The sequence below is a fragment of the Halichoerus grypus genome, chromosome 6 (genome assembly GCF_964656455.1).
Source record: "Halichoerus grypus chromosome 6, mHalGry1.hap1.1, whole genome shotgun sequence".
NCBI classification, from domain to species: domain Eukaryota; kingdom Metazoa; phylum Chordata; class Mammalia; order Carnivora; family Phocidae; genus Halichoerus; species Halichoerus grypus.
Window position 1 is genome coordinate 3732604 of NC_135717.1, and position 23252 is coordinate 3755855.

The following is a 23252-nucleotide window of genomic DNA, read 5'->3' on the forward strand; positions in this document are numbered from 1 at the left end:
GAACTTGCCCGGCCCTGGACGCAAAGGGCCAACACATCCACGAGGCTCCCTAGCCACACCTTCCCAACCTCAGAAGAGGAGGAGACCAAGCTCCCCCTGCTCCCCCCACAAATGTGTGCGGAGCACCAACTAAGCGCTGGTAGGGAGCTGGGCACTGAGCACGGTCAGTGGACATGCCGCGCCCGCCTGAACTGGGTGTCCCAGACCGGTGCTCACACCCGTCCTGCCCACGTCTCCAGGTTCAGCTAAAACGGGCTAAAATGAGGAGTGTTGGGCTGGGATCTCGAACTCTCGCTCGGCATTCGTGATCCACTGTAAAACAGAGGGAAAAGTCTAGATCAGTGATTCTCCACAATGTTGGTCTCCCAAGGTCCTTCCGGGGGCTCGCAAGGTGAAGCGGTTTTCATAATTACACTATAACATTGTCCTGCCTTCAGGCAAACGTTTCCAGAGACTACAGTACCAGGTGATTGTTCCACGCTCACGAAAACACAGGCAGGGGAGTCCTGTGGCCTTCTGCTAAGCCAGACGTTCAAGAGATTTGCAAGAACATGAAATCATGAAACCATGCCACTCCTCCTCCTAAGTCTCTTTTTGTTTGGAAAAATATAGTTATTTTTAATAGAAAAATATGTTACTGATGTCAACGTGTAAAGAGTTTATCTTTGCGTGATTTAACAGGTACTTTCAAATACTCTCAGTTTTAGTCTCTACTATGATGAATGTTAATATTAAATATAGCCCATAAACAAAGTTCTTTGGTGTCCTCAGTAGTTTTTAAGGGTACGAAGGGGTTCCACGACCAAAAAAAAGGTTTGAGAAACACTGATCTACTTAGCGTTGTCTGATGGAACTTTCTGGGAGGGTGATGACTGTCTTTTTCTGTGCTGTCCACAAAGGTAGCCTCTGGCCACATGTGGCTATTGAGCCCTTAAAATGCGTCTAGTACCGGTGAGGCGCTGAGTTTTTATTTTAATTTAATTTTAATTGCCTTAGCCACCTGCACCTAACAGCTACCATAGGGACAGCACTCCCTTACTCGGTAGCTGGTGTTTCTCAGTCCATTTGGGATTCCTTTATTTTCCCTACGTTATCCGTCAGAGGAGTCTGTGCATGGAGGAGGGCCTCAGTGTTGCTCTGGGGAGGAGCTGAGTCCACAGCCCTGCTCCCCCAGGGGACCTCACCTCAAACTGGGGAAGGGTCCACCGTGCTGAGTCAAGCCAGCCCAGCCCACCCATCTGGGCTTTGTGCCTATCCCTAACATGCACAGTCTGGAAACGGACCAGCAGCTGACAATCAGCCGAGCAAAACCACCAGCTCCTTTTACGGCTGACCAGATGGAAGCCCAGAGAGGGTAAGTAATCTGCCCCAAGTCACACAGCAAGTGGGAAGCTCAAGTACATCACATCCACACGTGGAAAATAAGGCCACAAGGGAGGTCTGGCACTTCCTCCCTGCCAGACCCGGAGGCCCCACGCCACCTGAGCCACCGGGCTGTGAGAGAGGCTGCAGCTGCACATTCTGTCGCTGGAGGGGGCAGGAGTGGCCACAGTGCCCGGGAAAAGAGAGGGGTGTGGGAGGGGAAGGCAACGGCCCCAGCTCTCCCCGGCTCTGTGCCCCGGGCATGTCACTCCTCTGCTCTCACCCCCACCCCCTGTGTACAAAACCGAGCTGTCCCACCCCTTCTGCCTCGTGTTCAAGGTCTTGCTGCTCAGGCTCCCAGTCTTGCACATCACACCTCAAGTAAGTCAACCATAAAGGCCAATGGGTCTGGGATCCACAGATTCCTGCCAGCCACCCGTGCCCAGGCAGGATGCCCCACCGGGACCTGGGCTTGGAGCCCTTTACAGGGAACCCGGTTCCTGTGCTGAGCATTATAGCCTCGGGCCGGAGAAGGTCCTGGGAGTACGCCCGGGGATGGGGGCAGCACCACTCCTCCCAGCCACCCTGCCGCTAGGAGCCATATGGCTACACATTCTCCCAAACACGCATCTTTTGAAAGCCTGAGTGGGAGTTTCTGCCAGGGTCTCCAACGCTGGCCTGAACATGGGGCTAGCGAACGAGCCTCAGACCTTCGGTATAAGCGTTCAGAGCACACGGACCAGCTGAAACAAAAACATGGAGCCCACCAGCATGTCAACTGCCCCTATCCACAGGCTGGGAACCCTAAAATGGACTTGCCAGCATTTTAGGGAGCAGACAGTGGAGTGGGGGAGGGCCCGCGGCTGCCACGTACTAGCTGTGTGCCCTTGGATGAGTTACTTAACCTCTCTGAGCCTCAGTCTCCACATCAGTAAAATGGGATCATACCTACCTCATAGAGTGCCTGTAAAGACAATATAAATCACAGGGCTTGGCACAGAGCTTATGAAACATTAGGGGCAAAAAAAAAAAAAAAAAAGAAGGAAAGAAAAAGAAAAGAAACAAAAAAGAAACATTAGGGACAGAGCCCAATTTCAGGAATGGCCTGTGTAGAAACACAGGCTGCTGAAGGGTATTAATATTATGAATCTAGGAAACGAAATAAGAAAGAGCCCAAAGCAAGAGCATTGGTTAGGTCCCCCGCTTCTGAATGTGAGTCTGTCCTCTGGCGTCTGACTCAGGAACCCCATCACTAACATGCAGGGCATGGCCTCAAAGTAGATGAGCTCCAGAGTGCGGCTTCCGGAAACGGTGTCCAGACTCCAGAGTGCCGTCCTGACCTACTGGCTCAGCAGCAGTCCTAGGTGGGTGGCAGCTGGGATCTGGGGTTCAGCACACCCCTGCAGAGGTTCCCTGGCCAAACCCTAGGGAGCTGAGGGTCTTGTGTGCTGGCCTGTGTAGGGCTGGAGCTGGAGAGGGTCGGCCTGGCTCCAGGTTCCAGACCCCACAGGCGGAGCGTCCAGGCAGCTCAGGACCCCTTCAGAGCTGGTGTGTTCTCCCAGCTCGGCATCCCGGGCATCCCCGGCCAACTCCGTGAGGGGCACAGGCGGGAAGCAGTGGGGCAGTGGAGTGCCGGGTGGGCCCATGCGGGCTTTCGAGGGCCAGACGTGAGCATCCCCTCCCAAGACATCTTCAGTGATGTCACCCTGGTGGCTTGAAATCGGCCATGGGTGCACTGACACCATGGAAATCAGCAAATGCTATACACCCATGTTTTGTTTTGTTTTTGAACTCATTAAAAACGTTCAGCCCAGCATTCCTCCCTGGAGGACAGACATGGGGGCAGTGGACGTCCTTGGAAACAGGCGACCTGGCCGTGGGACCTGACACTTGGAGGTTAGATAGTCCTGGCTTCAAAGCTTGGCTTTACTGGTTAGATGCTGGGTGCCCTCGGGGAAGTCGCCAAACCTCTCTGTGCTCTGGCTTCCTGCTCTGTAAGCTCAGCCAATGATCCTTACCCCGCAGAGGGGAGTGTCAATCAACGGACAGAGCGTCTAGGAAGCTCTAGCAGAGACCCCTGCACCATACCTGTGAGCGTACGTGTCAGCGTACATGGGACCAGCTGCTGGGACGGCCACAGGTTCCTTCGGGACCCCGCAATGTGGTTCCCAGAACCCACCTTTCAGCAGCTGGTTGCAGTGTCGGGGGGCAAAGGTGACAAGTGCCTTCTTGGCTAAGTCACTAGGTTCATTTCCCAGACCTCTGACCTCTACCTGCCCCTCTCAGCACCTGAGCTGCCCTCCCGCCCCTTCTTCCCAACGGGGGCCTAAGTCCAAATGCAGGGACTCAGCCCAGCTGTGGGAAAACATTCGGAGCACCGCAGCATTTGCAGACGAATACAGAAAAGAGAGCCTGGTGCCCTGAAAACCCAGGACGGCAGCATTCTCGGGAAGCCCTGCACGTCACCCCACTGTGAGGGGCCCCCACCCACCAGCAGCCTGGCTTTAGGCCCTCCATCTAGGCCCCCTCGCAACTCCCATCCCGCCCCCGCCCCTGCCCAGAGCTTTCCTAGGATTCTCCCCAGCCTGAGCCCGATGCTGATGGGGAGAAGGACGCTCAGCCCTGCTCCCACCATATGTGCAATTTCCAATCAAGAGAAAAAGGCAGCTCTGGTCCGTGATGCTGGCTTAAAGCCCCCTGGCCTGAGAGGCTGCTGGCCCTGGGGACAGCCCTCGGCAAGCTCCGCCTAGGGCCTGCCCGGGAAATCCTGCCATCTGGCCGGCAGGTCCGTCCACCAGCAAGCACACCTGCTTTGGCTGGGCAAGGGACTCAGTAAGCAGGGTGTCACCCCCAGGCCGGCCGAGCAGTGGGGCCTCCTGAACCTGCCTTCATGCGCACTTCTCACCAGCTCCCACCCCTCACCCCAACCCAGCAGTGCCCACCTAACTCAGGAGCAGCTGCTGAAGAGCCTGGAGTGTCAAAGAGGACTTCCGACCTCCTCCCTGGCTCCCTGGGGCATGACAGCCTCTTCGCCGGATTGTTCTAGCATGTGACAGCCTCAAAGGTGGCCAGGAAGAGGGAGCTGACATCTGAGTTCCCAGTGCCCTGCCCTCTCCACCCCACACGCCCAGTGCGCAGACTGGAATGCTTACCCACAGGAGGGACTGGCCTGAGGAACGTCTTTTCCTTCCCTCCACTGCTGGTGACACACTTTGGAGGAGGTCCAGGGCCTAGGTTTGGGTGAAACGGAATGCTGGGAAACTCACTTTCACAATGATGCTGAGGAAGAGAAAGGGTTCATGGGAAACATCCTAAATTGGACCAAGGGGAAGGAATGTGGTCAACGCCCTGCAGAACAGTGTCCTCACCAGCCTGTCCACAGTTGGAAAATTCTACCATTAGTGATTCACTCCTTTGGCTAGCACAGCTGACGCTTCTGGAAGAGTGTCATCTTCATTATCAAAGGCTGCTTCCCAAGTGGGCAGCTAAGGGAGCTAATCAGAATACCAGGCTGGGTATTTCACATTCGTTACCTTACCAAATCTTTAAGCAACCTTGCAAGCTGCGGCCTTGCTGTCCCCATCTTATAGTGGAGGACACTGAGGTTAAGGAACTGGCCCAAGCCCTCACAAACAGAAGCAGCCAGATTTGATGTCAAGTCCAGCAAGACAGAGCTCCTCCCTTAAAGAGCTCCTGGGGTGGGAGGCAGGTGCAAGGACCAGGGTGATGAACGATAGAGCTCTGAGCCTCAGTGCAGGTAAGCACGGGGGGTGGGGGGAAGCAGGCAGGAGCCCCTAGGAAGGCCAGAAGTCCCTCAATACTGATGCCTGAGCAGGGCTTTGGAGTATGAGTAGGCATAAGATGGGTGGGTGAGGGGGTCAACTGGCACCTCCAAAGGGGTGGGGCATAAAGAGGCAGGATGTCTTGGGGAAAATGCAAGATCAAGTAGCCAAAAGGAGGGGGCAGGAGGACATATAGGTGTCACATAAGGAGCTCAGCTCCAGAACCCCTAAAAAAGTCCCAGGTCAGTGTCCCAGGCTGCCCAGCCCTGTCCTGTAACAGGGCCTTGTCCCATCAGCACCTCAATGACACGACTTTCATGGACAGCACCTCGGCGTGGTGCTGGTGCCGTGCTCTGGGAGATTCCTGACCGGCTTCCAAGAGCGAACATGAACCCCCTCCCCCTCCCCCTGCCTCAGGCCCAGGCAGAGATCACTGTTGCAGTGTCCCTGTCCCCCCACCCCATCACCGGCAAGCCCCTCCCCAGGGGGCCCTCCCCCACAAAGCTTCCTCTCCCCACCCCAACCTCCAACCCTGACCTCAAATGACGGTGGGCAGACCAGATGAAGGCAGCTTCCAGAGGCTGGGAGTGCCAGTGTAGACCACACACACACACACACACACATGGGGCAAGTGGACAAAGTTTACCCCCAAAGCATCTGCCAGCTCAGAACCCACCTGTCTGAGGAATGTGTCTGATGATTTAATACTGACTTCGGTACATGGGATTCCAGATGCTGGAACCCTGAAATACCTTGGAATGTACTAAGAACTAAGCATAAGGCATCCTGTCCTGGCCCAGCCAACTCTGGTTGGGATAGCCATAGGCTGAGGCCTGTCTACCTTGAGAGATGCTTGATTCAGAGATTTCCAGATTCCTGTGCAGCTCAGGAGCTGGGCCTGGATCCCCTCCCCAGTAAATGTCCAAGTGGCAGCTACAGAGGCGCCAGCCCAGGCCTGGGGGGACGCTATGAGGACAGGTCCCTGGAAGCCTTGTCATCGGGCTACTAGAGACTTCAGAGGTGGGGGTATCCCAACACTGGAGACGCTCTGCCCAGATCCCTATCAAACTAGCGAGACCTTCCTTCTGGGGCTCATCTGAGGAGCCTCCCAGGGCTGCTGATTGGCACCAAGCAAGAATCTGAATGTTGGCATCACAAGCCCTAAATCTGGAGCAGGTGAGCAAGTCCCCAGGATCTGCTTGCCCCCCGAATGAATGGCTCTGATAATTTCTCTGGATTTTTTCAGCAGAAGAAATGACCAAGTAACCGCTTCCCCAACCCCCACCACTCACTCACTCCTCTGTACTGAGAACCAGCTATGGTGCAGCAGAAGGCCAGGGGCTACTCGGGCTGTCTGCCTCAGTCTCCCTTCATTGCCCCCCAGACAGCCTGCCCCAGGAGTTTCCCCAGTAGGGACAGGTGTCATGTCAGGAGATAAGCAGGCTCCCCCACACGGTCTGGCCGTGATCCCACTGCAGAGCACATCAGACAGGAAAGGCTAAGGGGTGCCATCGTGAGTGCTGAATGGATAGGTCGTGGCTGCCCAGAGCACCTCCTGAAGAAGAATCCTGATTCCGCACCATACTGCAGTTGATTGGTGATGTCTGCTACGGTCACGGATATTCACCATCCCTGATCTACAGGCTGGGTGACTTACCCTGAACAGGGCACAATTCCCCAGCCAGGACTTTGGTAGCAGAGGAGGCCCTGGCCAATGGGGTACAAACAATCCCCTGACTCCCTAATAGCGTTCTGAGGGCCTTAAAGAGTGAATATGGGCCCAGGGTCCCCCAATCTGCCAGGACAGTGTCTGCTCCCTTTTCTGACGACGTTAACGTTGGTTGTATTAGGAAATACTTGCCTAGGATAGAAACACGTTACAGGGTTAATTTCTCCTCTGTCAAAATGACTAAATGCTTTCTTTCTCACCTGGGACCCGGAGGACATTCTGGCCTCGGACCCATCAAAAGCTCTGCCCGTGGACGCGCAGACGGGCCTGGGCGCTGTGCTCTGGACCAAAGTTCACAGAAACACTTTTCCTGATGCTCTGCCCCGTGCAGTCTGGGCCACCTCATTTGGACACCTTGGCCTGCAGGGTGCTGGGCAGATAGAGGTACCTCCAGATGGCATAGTAGTGGGTGCCAGCGCCAAAGGCCACAAAGAGATGCCAGATGGCGTGAGCAAAGGGGATCCTGCCGTCACTCTTGAAGAACACCATGCCCAAGCAGTAGAAGACCCCTCCGGTCATCAGCTCCCAGATGCCCTCGGTGTTGGGCTGTCGGCAAGGACAAGGGTGGGGCACAGGTCAGAGGAGCAGCCAGCAAGGCTGGGAGCCCCCCGCCATTCCCCCACCACCCCAAAACGAAAAGAGACGTGGATGGCGAGCCAGCCCGGATTCCCAGGTAGGAGGTCTCAACACGTGTTGTCTATTCTCCCCAAATTAATTCTCAAATATTGCTCATTTCTACCAAAATCTCGAAGACTACTTTCTAGCTTGTCTTTTCTAAAAATTAATACATCTGGGCGTGTACCCCAAAGAAGCGAAAGCAGGGACCTGGACAGATGCTGGTACATCCAGGTTCACGACAGCCACAATGTGGGAGCAACGCACATGTCCGTAGACGGATGAATGGATAAACAAATTGTTGTTCGTGGGATTTCATGCCATGGAACATTACTCAGAGTTAAAAAGGAAGGAAATTCTGGCACCTGCTCCAACACGAATGAACCGGGAGGACACGGTGTTGAGTGAAGGGAGCCAGGCACAGAAGGACAAGTACTGTAGGATCCCATGCATACAAGGTCCCCGGAGTCCATCGAATCCATAGAGACAGAAAGTAGGTTACCAGGGGCTGGGGGAGGGGGAGCAGGGAGTTCATGTTTCGTGGGGACAGAGTTCAGTTTGGGACGATGAGAAAGTTCTGGAGATGGCTGGTGGCGACCCCTGCACGAAAATGTGAACATGCTTCCTGCCGCTCAACTATAGATTTAAAAGGGTTAAAAATCGTAAGTTTTATGTATATTGTATCACAATTTTTTTAAAAGTAATGCATGTCCAGGGTGAAGAATTTTAGAGAAACCCAACAAAAAACATTAAGAAAAAAGGAGTCGTCCTAGCCGTCAGAGACAAGCACTTATTAACCCGAGTGGTTGGTGGTTAAAGGGAATGGCAGAGACTGATCGCGAAGCACCTGCCACACCATCCCCCCCATCTCCCCCGGGTCCGCTCGTACACATGTTACAGGCTACCACTGTTAACAGTATCCTTCCAGAAACGTTCTCCCCACGTGCAACACACGATATGCATGCACTTCATAGTAGGTACTATGCACAGGAACTGATCATTCCAGACAAAGGGGCTCACGCCATCCCCACCATGCTGCAACTCCACGTTGGGTTAACTGCTCTGTGGGGGACCAGTCTGCATCCCACAGCGAGAGCCACCTCCAGCTCCTGAACAGCTACATAGTATTTCATCGTCCCTGTGGACACTGATTCCCTCAGTCCTCGAGAACATCATACTGGAATATTAATGACACAGTAACAGCTTTAGGAATACCTAGTGCCTCCTCGCACCTGTTCGCACCTGCCCCCACCTGACCGCACCTGCCCGCACCTGCTCGCACCTCAGAGCCTTCACAACCACCTTACGAGACAGGCATGACTCCACGTGGCGGTCATGGAGATGCACCCACGGCGCACGTGTTAAGTGAGGAAAGCACGTTGCAGAGCCGGACGTTTTGTGTGACCTCGTTTTTGTAGAAGAACAACAAACAAGTCCGTATATCTGCATATCCACATAGATTTGCATATAAATAAATAAATAAAAAGGACACACAAACTGAATGGTGGTTGCAGCTGGGGCATCGTACTGCGGGCGAGGGGAGGAGGGCTTGGCTCTTTCACACATCTTCAGACTTATTTTTTGCAGTGACTATGTATTAAAATACACCCTTACTATATATAAGTATATGTATATGTACTTAAACATAATTTGATGGATATTGTATAATTTAACATTTAATGTAATTTATGAAATTTAAAATTTTTTAAATAAATTTAAATGAATTTTTAAAATTTTTAAAAATATTTATCTAATATAAATTATATAATGTAATATTTAATATACTTCATAAAATTTTTTAGAATCTAAAAATAAATTTAAATAGTTTAAAAATTTCCAAATATTACAATGTAATATTTAGCTTAATATAATTCATAAAATTTTTAAAATAAATTTAAATTCTTCAAAATTCAGAAAAATTAAAAATTTTTATTTAATATAAATGATATAATGTAATATTTATTTTAATATTCTTATACATTTTTAAAATTTTTTAAAAATACATTTAAATGTTTTAAAATTTTTAATTTTTTTTAATTAATTAATTTATTTTTTTTTTTTAAGATTTTTTATTTATTTGACAGAGAGAGACACAGCGAGAGAGAGAAACAAGCAGGGAGAATGGGAGAGGGAGAAGCAGGCTTCCCACTGGGCAGGGAGCCCGATGTGGGGCTCGATCCCAGGACCCTGAGATCATGACCTGAGCCGAAGGCAGACGCTTAACGACTGAGCCACCCAGGCACCCGTTTTAAAATTTTTTAAACGTTAAAAATATTTACTTACTATAAATTATATAATGTAATATTTAACATACTTCATAAAATTTTTAAACATTTAAAAATAAATTTAAATAAATTTTAACATTTTTAAAACTTTAATATTTGTTTAATATAAATTATACAATGTACTATTTAATATTCTTCATAAAATTCTTTAAAATTTTAAAAATAAGTTTAAATAGATTTTGTAACTTTAACATGTTTAAAACATTTTATATAAATTACACAATTTAATATTATACAATTTAATAGATAAATATATATATATTCAAATAAAAATGAACTTGCAGGGGGAGAAGGCAGTCTATAAGAATAAATACAAATCATCAGGAAAATGCTGAGCAGAAGGACTGACAGGGCCACGGATTAAAACGTCATTAAGCTAGATTACGTAAAACGGTTTGGTGCCAGGATAGAGATGGGTCCCTGGACGGAACAGAACTGAAATCTCGGAAGCAGACCCACATATACGTGTGAATTTAATGTGTGACCAAAGGAGCACGTTTAAATGGCAGATAACTGACATCACTGGCTAGGGGCTCAGGGACGAATCACCACGTCCAGGAGAAACCACAGCGGAAAGGTAAAACCACAACAGAAACAGGAGAAAATACAGGTAAATATTTACGTGAACTTGGAGAAAAGGAAGGCCTTCCTAACCATACCACTTTTTTGTGTAAAAACTGTAACATTTAAAAAAAAAACAGAACACCTGCTAGACTTGACTACATAATAATTTTACCACCTACCAATAATCACAGTGTAAGATAAACTAGGGAGGGTGCCAGGCAGGTGAGTTTACTGTGCCCACTTGACAGATGGGACAACTGAGGTTCGCAGAGGAGATGTGCTCCACGCGTGGCCACCCCAGCTGCTTCTCTTCCTGGACTCTGCCCCTCACAGGCCCAGGCAGAGCAGCCCAGAGGTCCTAGTCCCCACGGTCAGCAGTGATGGGGCCCAATCCCGGCTCAGCCACTCAGGGACTGCACACGAGTGTGGGCCAGCCTGGGTGTCTTGAACGGGACATCACATGCATCTCCAGGGACAAGAAAGGAAGATCCTGCGAGTAGGCCTCCTGCCCTTTGTAAGGGCTCAGAACCTGTGCAGGGGAGGAACCTTGGCTGCCCCTTTAGGTCTCTTGTGCGGACAAGCCGTTTAGGATGTGCAAACACCTTGCACAGGGTTGGAAGTCCTGAGCCTCAGCTCTGCCTCCACGGCCAGAGATGTTATCATCACAGGTTTAATTTAGCGACTGGGTACTTAACTATGTCCCAGGCACCGTCCTATTCCCTCTCTGTTGGTCTTCCTATTGAATCCTTAAACACACAGGGAGGCTGACGCGGGGAGGGGGGCTGACGCGGGGAGGGGGCTGACGCGGGGAGGGGGCTGACGCGGGGAGGGGGTCTGACGTGGGGAGGGGCTGACGCGGCCATCCCGAGACAGAGAGAGAGAGAGAGAGAGAGAGAGTCAGCAAGCTGGGAGCCAGCAAGCCGGGAGCCCCCTGGCCGGGCAGGTGGGACTTACCATTGAAAGGAGGACCAGGGCGGGGAAGAAGCCCATGATGACATAGCAGAGCAGCTCCACCAGCTTGTACCTGGCAGGAAGACAAGCCATCTGGGCCTCGGGACAGCCTCCCCATGAGGAACGGCATACAGCTCCCCGCTCTGGGTAGGAGGGGACACCCCAACCAAAAGAGTGAGAAGAGCTCCGCCCTCTGCCCAGCGCCCCTGGGCTCTGACTTCACCCAGGTACCCGCAGCAGGCACGGGCAGAGCTGGGTGGCCCTGGGCGGATGTCCTGCCCTCGGGGCCTTGGTCTCCACGGGTGGGATGACAGGCCAGGGCTGTCCCCGCTGAGTACAGCACGCACGCGGGCCCTCGCCGCGCTCGGGCGGGGGCCGTCATGACTGTGTGATCCCAGCACCTTTCCCCGGGGGCCCAGGCAGCTGCCCTCCGTCCATCCCAGCGGCTCCCCAGGCTGACACCGATTTGCCCTCCCTGGAGATTCCAGAAGTCAGTTACTCCCCTTTGCTTCTATAGCCCTGTTTCTTTCCTCACTCGGTGGGACGGAAGTGAAGAGAGCCTGGAGCCTCTCCTCTCATCTGACAACCCAGCTTAGGGAAGGTGGGTAACACGTGACCCACAAGGTCTTTTTTAAAACCCCTTCAGGGGGCGCCTGGGTGGCTCAGTCATTAAGCGTCTGCCTTCAGCTCAGGTCATGGTCCCAGGGTCCTGGGATCGAGCCCCGCATCGGGCTCCCTGCTCCGCGGGGGGCCTGCTTCTCCCTCTCCCACTCCCCCTGCTTGTGTTCCTGCTCTCGCTATCTCTCTCTCTGTCAAATAAATAAATAAAATCTTTTTAAAAAATAAAATAAAATAAATAAAACCTCTTCAGATTGACCCTATGGGCTGTGGCTCTGGTGGCCATCCATGGGCCTGAGCCCCGGGACGCCGGGCAGAGCTGTGCCCTCATGCTTCGGGGCCATCCTGGGGTCTCTTCTCCCCAAGGACAGAGAGGAGGTCCAGCCTACCTGAGCCCTGAGCCCCCGCACCCAGCCTTGGCTTACCGCTCATGGAAGAAGAAGACGTAGATGGTGCCCACCGAGGCCATGATCCAGACCAGCCAACGCATGTGGGAGGCCCAGGGGCCCAGCTCCCGAAGGTTCAGCCTGAGAGAAAGCCAAGGGCACAGCCTGAGGGGGGCCCCCTGGGACCCAGCCCCTCCCAGGAAGACTGACCCCAGAGCAGCCCTGTGCCCCACAGCTCTCGGGGTGGAGAGACAGACAGAGAAACTGACTGGAACAATAAGCAATGATTAGAGGAAAATTGGCAAAACGGACACCGTCCGAGCGCGAAGACAAAGGGCATCTCAAATGGGCAGAAGCATAAAGCCTGTGTGAGGGCAATCTGGCCGAATCTATCAAACCCGAGGTGTGCATGTCCAGTGACCCCGTCATTCCAGCCCCAGGGGTTAGCCAAGGAAATGCGGTCTCGTCCGCACACAGAGGCACAGAAGAGGACATTCATCACAGCCCTGGTCCAACAGGACACCCAGGAAAGCACCCAACTATCTACCAGAAGGGGAAGGTGATAGAAGGATGGTATTTGTCTGTGCTGGTTATCAACAGACTGCCTCTCGGCTCCGAAGTCACCCTTCCCGCCGGCTCCAAGCTAACGGAGCTGGGCCACGTGCCTTCTTGCTTCCCGGCAGGCACGACGTGAAGCTTTGTCGGGGGAGGGCAGTGAAGAGACTCTGCGGGAGGAGAGCGTCTTCCTTCCTGGTGCCCGCGGTTCGCCCACCAGGCTCTGAGAGCAGGCTTCTCTCTCTGCTGCTGGGCTGAGGCCGTTTCCCCGCGGCTTTCTCCAGCATCTGGCCACAGCGTGCGCTCTAGCCGTGGATGCAGGGGACAGTGGCGGCACAGGGGACAACGCAGGCCTGTGCCTCAGGCCGGGCAGCTGCTCCCGCACCCCCTCTTCAGCCCCACACACCTGCACACTGGGGGCCCCCCGTGGGGAGCCCTGCCCGGCAAGCTGCGGGACCTCCACCCTATACACTACCTGCACCGAAACGCTCGGGGTTCCCGCAGGGGCCTCCCAGCGGCTGCTTCCAGGAGCCCCCAGCAGCCAGCAGCTTCCCCGGCACGGAACAAGGGGTAACGCTCGGGGCCCCCAGTGGCCAGCCTCCCCCAGCACCCCCAGAGGGCTGATTTCCAGCAAGCCACACCTATGGCCCTCTCCAGCAGCCTCTCTGTCATCCTGTGGGCAAAGGTCAGGCCCTTTCGGACGCGGGGGGACCTCTGCCCTGGATGGAGCGGGGCTGGTCGTAGCTGTCCCTTATTTCTGCCACTCTGTAGCTTCCCTAGATTTGTCTTTGATGCTCATCAATCAATTCTCCCCTCCTCCAATCTCCTATGATCAATCCTTTATACCAGATGTTCCGTGTTCAAATCATTGTATGGTTTCTGTCCCCCAACCGCACCCTGCCGGATACACCATCCTGTGGCATGGGCACAGCAGCTTGGAAAACAGAACAAGCTGGACTTTGGTGCGGACATCTCCCAGACATGCTGTGTGTGGCGGCGGGGAGCGAGGGGAGAGTAACGGGACTGCATTATTTGCACAAGTGAAGAGAGATGTGTAAATGCGCAGCACACCGATCGGAGCCCCCCTGTCGAGTGGGTAGTGGGAGTTCCATCTAGAAAGGGACAGTTGATGATGGCAGTGCTTGAGGGGAGGGATCCTTTTTCACTTTTTTCCGGAGTGAATTTTGTGAATGAGACCACCTTATATGCAACCTCTGCCCACCCGTGTCCCCCAAAAAGCAATCGGCTCTGAGTCCAATTGTTATTATAAAGAAGTTAATTTATACTGGGAAGCTTAAAGGTAGAAAAAAATAACCCGACTCATTACCCGGAAGAACCATCAGTGAAGATCATTCTAAACAGCTCTCCAAACAGACACAAAATAGGCCAATGGGTAGGAGGACGAGTATAAAATGGGATGGGGGGGGAGGGGTAAGGGGAGGGAGTCTCGAACTACACAGGTCATTTCTTACAAATATCACGTTGAATTTCAACTTGACTTTAACAGAAGAAAATGAACGCTCCCCCGCCCCAAAAAAGTGTGCTGAATTTCAAACAAATATTTCTGCTCCTCTCTTTCTACTATGCCAGAGGCTTTCAAGCATCTTTTACATCCTTTAAGTAAAGATTGTATGCAGGAATCTTATGTGTAAGTCTAATCTATCAAAAACAAACATCAAAAAAATAGGGTTTTCTGATTGAGGCAAGGATGGAGGAACCCACAGTCATTCACACCCCCACCCCTCCATGGTCATCTGGGAACCTCCGGGGCTCTGCAGAGAACGGCATGAAAACCAGAGCCATTCAAAGAAAAATACCCACCAAATGATTTTATACCACCTTGTCCCGTGTCCCCCTTTCCCACGCACCCAAGTGCCCAGCTGGGAAACTGGTCACCAAGCTCCTCCGTCTACGTCCTCCCGCACATCCGACCAACGCCCACGTTCGGCCAACTCTTCCTCCTAAAAAGGCTCGCAAACCAGGACACGTCACCTGCACCCCTCATTCCCGTGTCAGTACTGGGACAGTCAACATCTGTGCTCCCTGTGGGGCCCTAAGTCCCATGAGGAGAGAGTGTCTGTACCTCTCCGTCAGTCACAGCTGGGGATAAAGACTAGAAACCCAGCCATTAAATCAAGAGTGGAGGATAGGCAGGGGATTGCTTTAGAAAGCCCCGTCGAAGAGTTACTGCAGCTGAGCACAAAACTTGACTTGACTATACTTGGCCGCACCCGAAAGGAAACCTGAGATGACCTGGCCCCTGGCAACTGCAGGTGATGCCTAGGGCCCACCTGGGGCCGACCACAAGTGGCCGCGTGGAAGGAGCTCCCTCCCGTGGCTCCTGGTTTCGCTCTCCTGCTCCTGGCCTGCTCCAGTGGCCTCCCCACAACCCACTCACCCAGGACCTGTGCTTATTCTAGAAGCCTCCATGCATACGCCTGCCCACTTGGCATCTGACGGCCAGAAGCATACCAGTTCTGGGAAGAGAAGCAAGTCCCTTTCTCTCCCAAAGCCCAGCTGGGCATGGGGCTTGCATCTGCCTGCAACCCCAGGGAGGACCCAGCAGCGGGGCTGGTTTCGGAGGGGAGGCTGGCCCAAGAAACCTGGCACCCCTCACCCCCTCCCACCGTCCATGAGTCAGTCTACTCAGCTGCCTGCAAGTGTCTTTTCGATCTGTCACTCCTCTCCCTTGACTCCCATGGCCACTCCTGGGGTCCAGGCCACCACTGCTGCTCCCCTAGGTCCTGGGCCAGCCTGTCCTCGCACCTCTGCTCCCATCGGTCCAAACACTAAAACGACGTCAATATCCTGCTTTGAAGCCCCATCACCCCTAAAAACAGACCAAACAGCCTCCCATCTATACTCCGTTTGCCTCTACCCTTGTATGAGACGTGGGCACCATGCCAAGCCTGCCCAGGAGCGTGGACACCCGAGCTATGGTCACGAGGGCCCTGTCCAGCAGGGAGGATGGATGACTCCATGGGTTTCTCCAGACGTATGCTGTGTGGAAGAAGCAAGAATCCAAAAGAACGGGGACTCCACTAACACAAAAGAAGAAATCAGGCCTAACTGTCTTATGTCAGAGCTGCGGTTACCTTGAGGGGAGGAGGCCCAGGGGGACAAGGGGGCTGGACATGTTCTGCTTCTTCATCTGGGTGCTAGCCGCTGAAAATTCACAGGGATGTACATTTATGACTGCGCATGCTCTCCAGGTACAGCACACCTCCACGAAACGTATTTAAAAAGCAATCGTGGGGCGCCTGGGTGGCTCAGTCGTTAAGCGTCTGCCTTCAGCTCAGGTCATGATCTCGGGGTCCTGGGATCGAGCCCCGCATCGGGCTCCCTGCTCCGCGGGAAGCCTGCTTCTCCCTCTCCCACTCCCCCTGCTTGTGTTCCCTCTCTCGCTGTGTCTCTCTGTCAAATAAATAAAATTAAAAAAAAAAATAGCAATCACCTTCGCATATACAAATAAAACCCATTTATTAGCAGATATAATGAAAGAGAAGGCCCCACTTGTGATGGCCAAAAACAGAAATTTCCTGGGCAAAAACGGAACAAACCTTCCTATGGCTCCCTACTCTTCAGAAGCGCACGTGCGGGTCCTCAGAGCAGCACCCCTCCTCCAGGCAGCCCTCCGGAGGCCCCGACGCCACAGTAGTGCCTCCTCTGAGCTCCCATGGCTGCATGCACGCAGGCCCGTCTCACCATGCCACCACTGTCCCGTCACAGATGCCCGTCCAGGGGCCAGACCCTCGGGGTCCCAACCCCCAGCACCGCCTGGCCACGCATTCCCCAAACGTGAGCTCAACGGCTCTGTGGGCTTTTAGAATGTGGCCTGAAGCTGAGCGTTTCCTTATTCCAGAACTTTCTAGATTACTAAATCAAGTTGGAAAACTCCAGGTCACTTGCTGTGGGGGCGGCGGGAGGTTAAAACCAATACACTGTGTGGTGATCTGGCAACAGTTAACCAAATTAGAAGGCCGGCTCCCTGCCGCCCAGAAATCCAAGTCTCGAATTTATGCCACAAAGATCAGGTTCCACCACATGAAACTGCTGTTTCTGGAGGTCAGAAGAGGCCACCTCTTAGCAACTTCATATGATTCGAGCCAACATATCCACACGCGGGTGCTAAATGATACGCAAACAAGGAGATTCACTACGGCACGGTCTCTCCTAGCCAAGGGACGGAGCGCCCCAATGCCAGAAATATCCATAAACGGGATGGCCAGGAAATGTTATGCTGCGACAGAAAAAAAGACTGGGGAAATTTTCAGTGTACTAAAATACAGAGAGGTACCCCCAGCGACATTACCAAGAGAACAAAAGCAAACTGCAGTTTGTATAGTACCCTTCCTTTTGTATTAGAAGCAGGAGGAAAAATATGAATACCGATGCATTTACAATATTCTGGGCACACACTTTGGCTTTTTTTGCACAAAACAACTCCGGAAAGAGACACAAGAGTTGTAAGTAGTTGCAGAAGGAGAATGGACAGAGGGCGTCTTTTTACCTACACTCTTTTGTGCCGAGTCAACAGATTACCCAGCCAAATTAGAAGAAGACATTCAGAGAGAGGAAGCCAGTCTCCCCCACCCCCCAACGAGGGACTGCGCAGAGGTACTCACCAGGGCGCGTAGGACGCCGCTATGAAGAAGTAGATGACCATGCGGTCGAACATGTGCAGGCAATGTTCCACCATCCTGGGGCAGAGAAGGGGCAGGGGAAGGGTCAGGGGTAGGGCCCCAGAGCCACACCTCCCCGCCCGCAGGTGCGGAGGGGCCTGGGCTCGGGGCTGACGGGCCTTCGCCCCAGCCACCACCCTTGGGCTTCAGGCTCCCCATCTGGAAGTGCCCAGAGCAGTGGTTTTCAAACCAGGCTCCCCATCCCCCTGGGGGTCCAATGGGGACACCCCACAGGTTTCGCTGAGGACCCCCTTCTCCCTGAAAGGTGAAGGTCTGACACCCACACTCTGCATTTTGGCTTTATATACTGGGCTTTTCAAAAGAATTCAAATGATGAAATACTTTGATGACTAAAAAAAAGTACAAAACCAATGGACCTATGTGCCCCCGCTAAAGAGCCTCTGGGTCCCAGCATTCTGGTTCAGGTCCAGGTCTGGAGCCCAGAAGGCCTGAGTCCAAATGCCAACCTTACCACTTATGGGCTGTATAACCTTGAACCAGCTCCTTACCATCTCTCAGCCTCAGCTCTCTGATCTGTCAAGTGGGGAGGGTACCAGCAGCCTATCACAGGGTGGCCGTGAGGTTTAAATGCATTGGTACTTAGCACAGCTCGTATCAGGAAGTGCTCAATAAACACTCACTGTTTTTGTTGTGACCTCATGTTGAGTAGCAAACGGTAGCCCTCAATATGTTTGCCCAGTGTGGTAGCCGACCTCCAAAATGATACCCAAAGAGCCCCACTTTCTGGTATTCACACCCATGCATAGCCCCCTCCCACAATGAATAAGGCAAACACATGTAACCAACAGAGGGCTGCAGAAATGATGGTGAGTGATTTCTAAGGCTCGATCATAAACGATACTAGAGCCTCTGGCTTGTTCTCTTGGAACACTAACTTTGGGAGCAATGAGCCATGTCTGTGGAGAGGTCCATGTGGGAAGCACGGAGCACCGGGTAAAACATCCAGGACCAACTTGCCAGCTATGTGAGGGAGCCCCCTTGGAAGTGGCCTCTCCAGCCCCAGTCAAGCCTTCAGATGGCAGCAGCCCCGGCCCAGCATCTTGGTTACACCAGAGATCATGAACCAGAACCATACGGCTAATTAAGCTCCTGAATTCCTGATTCTCAGAAGCCTTGAGAGGTAGTCAAGATTTCCCGTTATTTAAAACCTCTGTGGGGCGCCTGGGTGGCTCAGTTGGTTAAGTGACTGCCTTCAGCTCAGGTCATGATCCTGGAGTCCCTGGATCGAGTCCCACATCGGGCTCCCTGCTCGGCAGGGAGTCTGCTTCTCCCTCTGACCCTCCTGACCCTCCCCCCTCTCATGTGCTCTCTCTCTCAGTCTCTCTCTCTCAAATAAATAAATAAAATCTTTAAAAAAAAAATAAATAATAAATAAATAAATAAAACCTCTGTGACTGGGGCACCTGGGTGGCTCAGTGGGTTGAGCATCTGCTTTTGGCTCAGGTCATGATCTCGGGGTCCTGGGATTGAGCCCCGTGTCAGGCTCCATACTTTGTGGGGAGCCTGCTTCTCCCTCTGCCTCTGCCTCTCCCCGCGGCTTGTCTTCTCTCTGTCGCTCACTCACTCTCTCTCTCAAATAAATAAATAAAATCTCTAAAAAAATAAATAAAACCTCTGTGACTGAGGATAATGTATTACAGAGCAATAGATAACTAACGCACTGATTCTGCCCAGCAAACTGCAGCCCTCAGTAAAACTGACCAGGGATCCTACGTATGGTTTAACCACATGTCCTCCCAGAAATGAAAGTGACAACAACAGGTAACATGTTTACGGCGTGGGCCATAAGCAGAGCACTGGTCTAAGCAACTTAGGACTTTTTAATCCCACCTAAAAGACAGGTGCTGTTTTTTTCATCCACTATGTGCCAGGTGAGGACAGGAAATGCCGGCACAGGCCCACCACTGGTTAAGCCGGCGCTAAACCCAATGACTGGTTTCTTAGTAAGAAAAAGGGGAGCAAGATCTGGACAAAGAGACACACGGGGAGGAAGGCCTTGTGAAGACACAGGCAGCCCGGAGAAGCAGCTAGAAGCCAAGGAAGACTCGGGCCACCAGGAGCTGGAAGAGGCCAGATCCTCCCCTAGAGACTTTGGAGGGAGCATGGCCCCACTGACACCTGGATCTCGGCCTTCTGGCCTCCTAAACAACGAGAGAAAGAATTCTGTTGTTTCCAGCCACCCAGACTGGGGTCATTTGCTACGGCAGTCACAAGAAACTCCTACAGCGGGGCGGAACCAAGACCCACGGAGAGGGCAAGAATGGGAAATAGGAATGGGGGCTACAGCAAAGTCACGGGGCTCCTGGGGGAGGGGCGGGGGATGCTGACGCTGGAGACTAGGGGTCCCTGCCACTGCTGCAATGGGGCCAGGGCATCCCTCGATGTACGGGGGCCCCAGACTCCCGGGATCAGCTCTGGCTCAGATATGACCAGCTTGGTGATCTTGAGCAAGACCCATCGCCTTCCGAATTTCAGTGTCATCACGTACAAGCCGGGGATTCTACATGCTGCAACGGGGACCAGCCCTGAAACCTCACGCTGAGTGAGAGAAGCCAGTCACAAAAGGTGGAAACAACCCAAGGATCCGTCCACGGATGAGGATGAACGGATGCACATGTGCATTACAATGGAAGATATTCATGGAATGCCTTAAAAAGGAAGTTCTGAGAGGCGCTACAAACTGCATGGAGCACACGTGCCAAATGAGAGAAGCCGGTCACAAAAGGACAAATACCGGACGACTGCCTTGCGTGAGGTCCCTAGAAAGTCGGATGGTGGGTGCCGGGGGCTGGGGAGGGGATGGGGAGCGAGTGCTCAAAGGGGATGGAGCTTCAGTTCAGGAAGATGAAGAAAGTTCTGGAGATGGATGGTGGTGTTAGCACAACAGTGTGAATGTGCTTAATGCCCCTGAACTGGACGCTTAAGACTGACGAAGAGAGTCAATTTGTGTCACGGGTATTTACCACAGTGTTTTTAAAAATTAAAAGCAAAGCAAAAATTTAAAAATCCAAGACTACCGCCTATACCGCAGAATTATTGAAAAGATCAGGGGTGACGTCTGTCCGGGGCCTGGACCCGGGGAGGCCATTCTGATGGTTACGATGATTAGGAGGGTCCCTCCTAACAGCACTGGGAGCTGGGGGCTTGCTCTCCGGGCCTCTCGGAGGTGAGCAAACGAGGCTCATGTGGCTGAGGTGGTCTGCCCAGGTGGGATCCAATCCTGGCCGGCCGGCCGAGGCAAAGATGGCGTGAAGGTCACCACCCCGGTCACTCCGCCCAGCCCCTGCCCCACCCGTGGGCTAGGCAGGCACCTGAGGTGGCTCTTCTTCCAGGAGATGGTGTGGAACACGGTGGACACCACGAAGAGCCCACAGAGGCCGAGGCCGTAAATCCAAGCAGAGATGGTCTCCCAGTCGTCGTCGGACAGGAAGTAGAGGTTGGAGCTGCCGAGGATGCTGGGGATGATCCAGAGCTGGAAGCAGAGCGGGGACAGGTGCTGCAGGGCCAGCCTTCAGCGTGGGGTCCAGGGATGTACAGAGTCCCTGAGCTTCCCCGAGCATGCCGCCCACTCTCTTCTCCAGACCCACGCCATCCAACAGACCCTCCCTCCTTGGCAGGGAAGTCCTAGACCTGCCCCATCCAACATGGGAGCTGCTAGACACCTGTGACTACCGAGCACCTGAATCATGATGGTGGCAATAAAGTGCTGACGTTTTTCATTTTATGTCGTTTTAATTAATTTTAGTTTCAATTTCAGCAGCCCCACAGAACCAGTGGCTACCGTATCGGGCAGCAGGGCTCTGGAGAAGGTCGTGATAAACACGACGGCTCCCTGCCCCAAGGAGCATCGCCGGTCACCGCCCCCACGCCAGCCTCGCGGTCCCCGAGCACGCCACACCACCTCACACCCGTGCACACGTAGTTAGCACCTTCTGGAGAAAGTAGCCCTCCCCACCAGGTCCACCGGGAAAACCCTTCGCTCTTCACGCCTTGGTTGACCCATCATTTCCCCGGAGAAGTCTAGAACTCTCCAAAGCACAGGGGGCAGGGGGTCCCTGAAAGTGTGCCCAGTTCTGTGTGTTGGGAACACTTTTTCAGGAGAAAGGGTTTATGGCAGCCCCAGCCAGTAGAACTATAACGCGAGTCCCACAGGTCATTTTGGGTGTTCTGGGACCCACGTTCTTAAAGGGAAAAACTAACTGGTGAAATTAACGTTAATACTACATTTTGTTCAGCCCGATATATCCAAAATACCATGTAATATACATAATAAACATATTAAGGAGCTATTTTACATCCTGTTTTCCGTGCTAAGTCTTCCCAAGTTGGCAGCACATCTCCAACAGATGAGCTGCATTTCAAGGGCGCAAAAGCCACACGGGGCCAGTGGCGACCGAACTGGACAATGTGGGTCTCGATCTTCCATTATTCCCAAAGGGGCCTACCGCCCAGAGAAGGGTCTCTTAGGCGAGGCTGGGGTGGTGTCAGCAAGGACCCCAGGCAGAGGGAGGCAAGGACTCCAGGGCGCTGGAACCTGGGTAGCAGGGAAGGCGGACCACCTTACGAACTAAGGCCTGCCTGGGAGCTTGCTAGAGTCCAGGTGCTGTGCCAGGTACCAGGGAGCCAGCGAAGGCTCGCAGAGCAAAAGACAGGCATGCTCAGCACCACAGTCCAATGTCCCCAGATGGCCTTCCCTCCAGATCCCACTCACTCTTCCAAGGGCCACAGAGGACTTGTCGTCCGTTGGGACATCACCACGGAAAGGAGATGCTGACCCTGTCCAAGGGTGAAGAGCCTGCCTTCCCTCCCACCTGGAAGTGTCCCCCGCTCGGCCCCCAAAAGCCAACTCACAGCATGGGTGGCACAGTTGGCTGCATGCTCGTACTCGGTGGGCTGGTACCTCTTGTGGGCGGGGACTCGGTGGTTCATGAACCTGGAAGGAGAGGCATAATTCCCGGAAGCTGGGCCAGGACGCCGGGAGCAGCTGTGTTCACAGGATTCCCAGGAGACCTGAAGATCGGGTCCCTCCTGGTGGGAAAATAAAGGATCCCTCCCCTCCCCGTCTCTCCTCTCCTTCCCCTCCCCCTCCTCCCTCCTCCTCCCTTCTCTCCTTCCCCTCCCCTGTCCAGAGTCCCACTCCCCTCCTCTCTCCGCCCCCCACTCCTCCCTCTCCCCCTTTCTATTACACTCTTTCTGGACTAGCCAATATTTTGTGCCTGATCCCCAATGTGGTACTTGTTACCAAACTTGGCTAAATACAGCATTCTCTCCATTTCATGTTTCTCATCTTCCTTCCGTCTGACATACAGCAATCTAGTCTATGTCTACCCTGCGGGCACAGCCTGACCCTCTGACTCGTGCACCCACCCGCAAAGCCACCACGCGGGAGGGGCCCGAGCTCACTTCCCGCCCCCCAGGAGGGCCCGTAGGCACCCTCCCAGGGACTCTTCCTTCAAGGAAACCACCTCTGACTCTGTCGTCATTGATTAGTTTGGCCTGCGCTTGGACTTCCCATCGGTGGGATCACGCAGCACAAACCCTCCTTTGTCCACCTTCTTTGGTTCCACGTGACTTTGGCAAGATTCATTCATGTTGTCAGATGCAGGGATTGGCTGTTTTCACTGCCGGACAGAATTCTATACACAATGTATGCATCCAGCTCCTGGAGGTGGACTGCCCGGTTTGGGGCCCCCAGGGAGAAC

The 23252-nt window shown here is 53.1% G+C and overlaps 1 protein-coding gene across 10 annotated transcripts in view; it reads right to left on the bottom strand.

Moving 5' to 3' along the window:
• Positions 1 to 23252, bottom strand: part of LOC118551042 (monocyte to macrophage differentiation factor 2) — a 116786-nt gene that overhangs the window by 69863 nt on the left and 23671 nt on the right. For 3 of the 10 annotated variants that reach the window (XM_078074267.1, XM_078074265.1, XM_078074266.1), the window contains exons 2-6: positions 22402 to 22483; positions 20862 to 21022; positions 17473 to 17547; positions 12332 to 12433; positions 11292 to 11361 (exon numbers count right to left, since the gene is read on the bottom strand). The exons of 1 other annotated variant lie outside the window; for it this stretch is intronic. In XM_078074267.1, coding sequence (XP_077930393.1) covers positions 11292 to 11361; positions 12332 to 12433; positions 17473 to 17547; positions 20862 to 21022; positions 22402 to 22483 — 490 coding nt within the window. 6 more of the 10 variants (XM_036116557.2, XM_036116549.2, XM_078074263.1 and 3 more) reach the window with 5 other exon arrangements.